We start from the raw sequence: 6,657 nt of genomic DNA, 5'->3' as shown, positions 1-6,657 counted from the left end.
GTTTTCAGTTTCAACAACTTTTCAAACAGTTGGATTAATCGATTAAAGTATTCGTTAATCGATTCACAGCATTTTTCATGTGTATTTTTAAATACAAAACCTCAAATACGTTATGCACTTAGTTCATACATGTTTAACACTTAGTTTATGCCTAGAATGCACATATACATGTATTTATGTGATGCATGAACATATTATGAATGACATATCTCAAAGATGAAATGATTTAAAAGATTTATGCATATGAGATATGTATTAGGTGACCTCAGCCTTAGACTCAACTTAAACTAGTTTCTAGTCTAAGCCTAGTACCAATCAAAAGACTTAAGCATGTTGATTTGTTGATGATCTTCAAGCTCTTATTAGCACAAGTTGTCCTCATCAAAACCATGACATATAAAGAGAGCTTTCCAAAGTGTTCCTCTTGACATGCACACTTTCATCAAGATGTCATCTACATAGAGGACATGAGTTGGAGTGTTGATTCTAGGACCAGAGATTGAACTAATTTTACCCTGCTCATACAGATTAGAGATTCCTCTGCTTAGGACATCCTCAGCCAGGAAAAACATTAGAGGAGATAGAGGATCCCCTTGTCTAATACCTCTCTTTCAACTAAAGAAACCCACAACCTGACCATTGACAGAGATAGATAACTTAGCAGATCGAAGAATAATCCTTATCCAGTTGATGAATGTAGCATGAAAACCAAATGCCCCTAGAGTGTCCAATAGGAATTTCCAGTCAATTGTGTCAAAAGCTTTTTTAACATCCAATTTGATAGCTAGATTGACACCATAAACTCTATGATCAAGGAGATTCACTACTTCAGATGCAAGACTAATGCAATCATGTATCTGTCTTCCCTTCATGAAGCCTCTCTAGTTAGTAGAAATTATTTTAGGAGCAATTTTAGCAAGCCTATTAGCTAGGACCTTGGAGATAATTTTGAACTGGAAATTTGCTAAAGCAATTGGCCTGAAGTCCTCTATTCTGTCAGCACTAGGGAATTTAGGTATGAGAACCACCTTGTTGGAATTCAAATTGGGAAGGATCCAACCCTAGTTGAAGAATTGGAGAACCGAATTGCACACATCCTTGCCTATAATATCCCAAAACTCCTAAAAGAAACAACCCCCAAACCCATCAGGTCCAGGGGCTCCCTCTCCATTTAGTGCAAAAACTGGAGTCCTTATCTCATCATTTAAAGGAATGCTAGCTAACATGGAATTATCATCTTCTATCACTTAAATAGGGATGACATTCCTTATAAGATCAGAGTGTTGAATTGAGTTCTGGGATGCATACAAATTTTGAAAATAACCAAGCACATGTTCAGAAATATCCTGATGCTCAAGAATGATGTCATCCCTATTTCTTAGCATAGTAAATGACTTAGTGGCATGCCTTATTTTGGCTATTTTATGGAAATAACTGGTATTTCTATCCCCATGCAACTGCCAATTCACTCTAGACTTTTCCCTCCAAAACTCCTCCTCAGCTCTACGAGCCACAGAGAGATCCCTTTGGGAAACCTCTTCCTGGGCCATTAAATCATCAGTCAGACCATTATCCTTAATGCAGAGTTGAATGTCTTTAACAAGAGCCAGAGCATTTTGCACTCTAAGATGAATATTACCAAAAATCTCCCTATTCCAAACTTTTAGGACATGCTTGAGAGTCTTCAACTTGGTAGCCAGAATATACATAGGACAACCAACCACTCTTATTTTCCAATGATCCTCTACCACCTTATGCAGAGTAGGGTGCTGAATCCACATTCTATGAAAACTGAAATGAGATTTATGAGAAGCCAAGGCATTAAAACAGTTTAACATCAAAGGATGATGATCTGAAGCATACTTAGGCAAGGTGAAGCAATAAGAGTAATGCCATTCAGAGAGCCAACTATCATTGCATAAAACTCAATCTAATCTCTTCTCTATATGAGCCACACCACATCTTTTGTTGGTCCAAGTAAACTCAACTCCCCTTGTGACAATGTGATTAAGATTGCCCACCTCAGAGAAGGATTTAAATTCCTCCCAAGATGTTCTGTTAGGAAGAGTTAAACCTCTGCACTCATTAGCACCAATAACAGCATTGAAGTCTCCCAAAACACACCAAAGGCAAGAGAAAGCATCAATTAAGGCCAGAAGCTCTGACCACAACTCTCTACGAATCATGTACTGAGTATGAGCATAAATAGTAGAGATAAACACCTTCTTATCCTCCACTTCTAGAGATATGGATATATGTTGAGATGACTTGGAAATTATTGTTGGGTTGAGATCAACATGACACAAGGCCCAAATATTAGGCTTCAAAACTCCTCTCTCATTCACTGCAAAGAGCTTTAGACTTAAAGCAGACCAAAAGATAGGATTTATTCTGGTAGAAAGCACCATAGGTTCAGATATGAATAGGATATCTGGTTTATTCTCTAAACATAAATTTTTTAACAAAAGCTTGGTCTTCAAGTTACCTAGACCTCTGCATTTCCAGAATAGGAGCTTCATTTTGAAACATGTAAATCCCCTTCGGGTAAAGTGATCCTTTTCATGACTTTGTTTCTGTCTCAATTTCTTTTTTTGAGATTTTGAGAGGACTTTAGTGAACTCTTCTACCTTATCAGATTCCCCCACCTCCTCACCCTCAACAGTCTCTTCCTCATCAGCCCATAGCCTACCCACAATTCGTGCTTCTCTGGCTGCAAGACTAGGCAATTGGCTATGAGATAGGATTTTGAATTTCTCTTTTGGCATTAGCTGTACATGATCTTCTCAATCATGTTCGAGAGAGTCCTCCACCCTAGTTTCTAGTGTGTCACCATCCGAATAATCTCCCTCATCTTCTACTCCTATCTGAGAGGACATACCCACTTTTTCCAGCTGCTCAGTTTGAAGAACATCATTATTCTCAATCTCCATATTAATGATCAAGTCCTGCTCTTGACCTGGCATGAAGTCTTTAGGAAGGATAGAGACCTCCTCATGACTAGAAGTCTCCTTTCCTTTACCCACTCTTGGCTCAGGTGGACTTTTTTCAAGAACTATTTTAGGAACTTTCCCTAATTGAGTCCCATTTTTCAACTGCTTAACCTCATTTACTATGCCTTTGGTGCTTCTTCTACAATTAGCTTCCAAATGACCAATGGAATAACAACCATTATAGAAACTAGGCAGATTTTCGTACTCAATATACAATAAAAGGCAAAACCTTCCCTTTCTACTAGAATCTGGTTAGGCAAGCTTCCTTTGAGATCCAAGTCTACTAAAATTCTAGCAAAATGTCCAAAAGACCTGGACGAAGTTGCTTCATCCAGAGCAACGGGTGTTCTTAATCCCCCTGAAATTGAAAACATAATTTTAGCACTCCAGTATTCAAGGGGAAGACCCAAGATCCTAGCCCAGCATTGAGAGTGTGAGAATTTTTGGAGGCTTGGGTTAAAATCCGGCGTCCAAAGAGACAACCTGAGTAGCCCCGGTTTCAAGCTCCAGGATCCCACCGCACAAACCACTCTCATATCTTCAACCAAAGAAAATGAGAATTCATAAAAGCCACATCCCAATGAGACCATGCTCCACTTATCTATCATGCTCTAAAGAGAGGCAAGTTTATCCTTCAACTCCGAAAATTTCAATGGCTTGTCTCCCTTTGAAAGAAATAGTCTCCCATGAAGATGGGACTTACACCTTTGCACACCAGGTTGGTACTCATCCTCTGGTATTTTGATGGCAATGGAATCTCCCTTTAGACAGGGTTGTGGAAGCTGGGAGATTAAAATGTCATTTGAAGCTTTGAGAGCTTGCACAAATGATTTTTTTTCCTTCACCACACTCTGTTCTTTCCCCCCTATGGAGGGTCCTTCCAGATTTGACAAAAAATACCAGGGAATCGCTGTTTTGTTTGATTTAGCACTGATCATTGCAGATCCAAGAAAGTTGGAAACTCAAGCCCTAGCAGAGCAACACATGCAATCATCTATAGTTAGATTTGCGAAATATCCCCATTTTTTTTAATCATATTACGTAATGGATAGTTGCAAATTATGGATAGAATCTGGTTTTAAAATAAACAACTTACTTTTAAAATCATTTCAAAATAATGAAGGATTGAAAAATAAATATTTCTTATTTCTTGATTTGTAAATGCATCATTAAAATAATGATTTTTTTTTTATGAAAATAAGATCATATATGATTTAGTAAGTGTAACATGTTTGATCTATAAATAGGGGTAACAAACAGGAAAAATAGGTAAGAAAGCACCAAAATTAAAAAGTCGCATTAAATGACTAAATACTATAACTTTCAACTTTTAATATCGGAAATAGTTCTAAATCAGTGATGTTAATAATCTCAGAAACTCTTGCTCATATTATGTATTAGGACAACCATTTTTAAAGAATGTTGCTATATGTCAAAAACAATTGTGGCCTAAACAAAAGGCAACTTTAGACAATCACAACTATAAAATTGTGACAATCACAACTATAAAATAGTGCTATTTTTCTAAATCTGGTGACATATTAGGCTCTTGTTGTAGAGGAAATTTTAATGTGGATTGTCATTATTCTGTTCAAGTCTTTCAACAACAAAAATGAAGCTCTTTAAAATTAAAATATTTAATTTTTCTTTTAATAAAAATTATCCACTTTATTTCAAATTTCTAAAATATTATTTGCCATTGCAAGACGTTTAGTGAAGGTCCTTAAAGATAAAAAGTTGTTCATGTTATTTTTAATGTTACATTTTTATCCACCAATGGTATCATCGTGATTTTTAACGGAGGTCCGTAAAGAATGGTATTATAAATTTTTTAATTGAATATTGTGTGTATATATATTATAACGTTTTTAATAATTTCAGATTATATAATCAATTTATTATTATTTCAACTACATTGTAGTGATAAATTATCAAATACATGAATTATTACCATATAATAATTAATAATTATTTTATATATATTTATTATCATAAAATACATAAATATATAATTAAAATTTAAAAGTAGTATGTTAAGGATGTAGATAAATTGTGGTGTAGTGAGGGTTTGCACAACCACTACATCATGTTGCCCTTAGTAATTAAGTGGTTGTGATTGGTATCCATATGGTTATTATTAATTGATAGTGCAAAATAGGTTATCCACTTTGTTTCATGGAGTATCCTCATTCATTGCAAGTCTTTCAACACAAAAAATGAAGCTCTTTAAAAGTAAAATCTTTATCCCACTTATAGTGAAAATTTGCTTACAATAAAAAAAATATCCACTTTATTTCAGATTTCTACAACTGAATATCTTTTGTCATTGCAAGAGGTTTAGAGAAGGTCCTCAAAATGTATTATTTGTTTTATAAAAATTTGTTCACGTTGTTTTTAACATCACCATTTATCCATAACTTCTATTGGATTGATTTTCAACATAGGCATGTAAAGAATGGTATGGACAAGTAATTGTGGGAATTTGAAGCATTTTAAAGCAGCATGCATATGATAAAGAAAATAACTTAATTAGGAGAAGACGCTATTATTCATCTGATTTTTAAGATTGACTTATTTTTTATACATAACATTATTAATTTTTCTTAAATAGAGTAAATAAATAAAAGTCAGAAGTGATGTTTTTTTTTATCGGCAAAATTCAGAATGATGTATCCATCCATCATATTCGTACAATTTTATTAGAATGAAGGAGGAGGAGAGCAAGGTTTGATACACCAGCACTTGACACGTAAGGAGACTCCCCGGCAAAACCCATCAGTGTAGCCGATCCGTTCACAATATCGAGCACAGCTTGAGTTGCTTAACATGGTACTGGGTAGCGATAGTCAATAAACCCACACATTCCTTTTTCTATCCCCTGAGGTATAAATGCTTCTGTCACTAAAACAATAACTCAATTAAACAATAAAGAACAACTATAACCCATTATGAAAAGGAAAGCAAGTTATGAAATATATAGCTTGGATAAATATAAAAAAATACAACTTGAATATGATTTTGGTTTTTGTGATCTTAAAAAAATGATTAGGTTTATTTTGGTATACAAAACACGCATGATTAGGTTTTACATAATTTAAAAATATATATATATATTTTTAGTCTATGAGATTAAATTGTTGGATTATGTATTTTTATTGTTAATGAAATACAAACAAACATGACAACTTCACTAGATAAATGACATGTGAATGTGCAGCATTGATTAAAAAAAATATATCACCAAAAGTTGGCGAAATTAATTTAATTTTTTACGAGGACCAAAAACTATATTTAGACAAATAGATATTAAATAATGCATGCTACTTCTGTCACTTAATGCAAATATGTTACAAACTTTTGAGGCATAGCTAGGTGTAGCAGGGAAGATAGTAACAAATTTTTTAATTTAAAAGATAATGAAATAAAGGCAAAATCAAAATAATGGAGTTAAGCATGATGGATGGCTTACCGATGTTGGCAATAGAAGCACAAGAAAGGAAAAAATGGTGGTAGATAAAGTACCGGGTCGAGCCATGTATGACTTGAAAATGAAAGTAGTTGATATTGAGTTTAGGAAATGAAGAAGTTGGATTTTGTTGGACAATTTAAATAGAGTGGGATGGTTGATCTTGTACAGGATAACAACTTCTATTAAATTTATTTTGTT

At 34.3% G+C, this 6,657-nt stretch overlaps 1 protein-coding gene across 1 annotated transcript in view; it reads right to left on the bottom strand.

The window, feature by feature from the left end:
• LOC109356183 overlaps nucleotides 1-872 on the bottom strand; it is a 2,091-nt gene extending 1,219 nt beyond the window's left edge. The window contains exon 1 of the mRNA XM_019599519.1: nucleotides 626-872. Coding sequence (XP_019455064.1) covers nucleotides 626-872 — 247 coding nt within the window. The remainder of the gene's footprint in view (nucleotides 1-625) is intronic.

This window comes from Lupinus angustifolius, chromosome LG09, assembly GCF_001865875.1.
Source record: "Lupinus angustifolius cultivar Tanjil chromosome LG09, LupAngTanjil_v1.0, whole genome shotgun sequence".
Classification (NCBI taxonomy): domain Eukaryota; kingdom Viridiplantae; phylum Streptophyta; class Magnoliopsida; order Fabales; family Fabaceae; genus Lupinus; species Lupinus angustifolius.
This window is presented reverse-complemented; position numbering and strand designations above follow the sequence as displayed.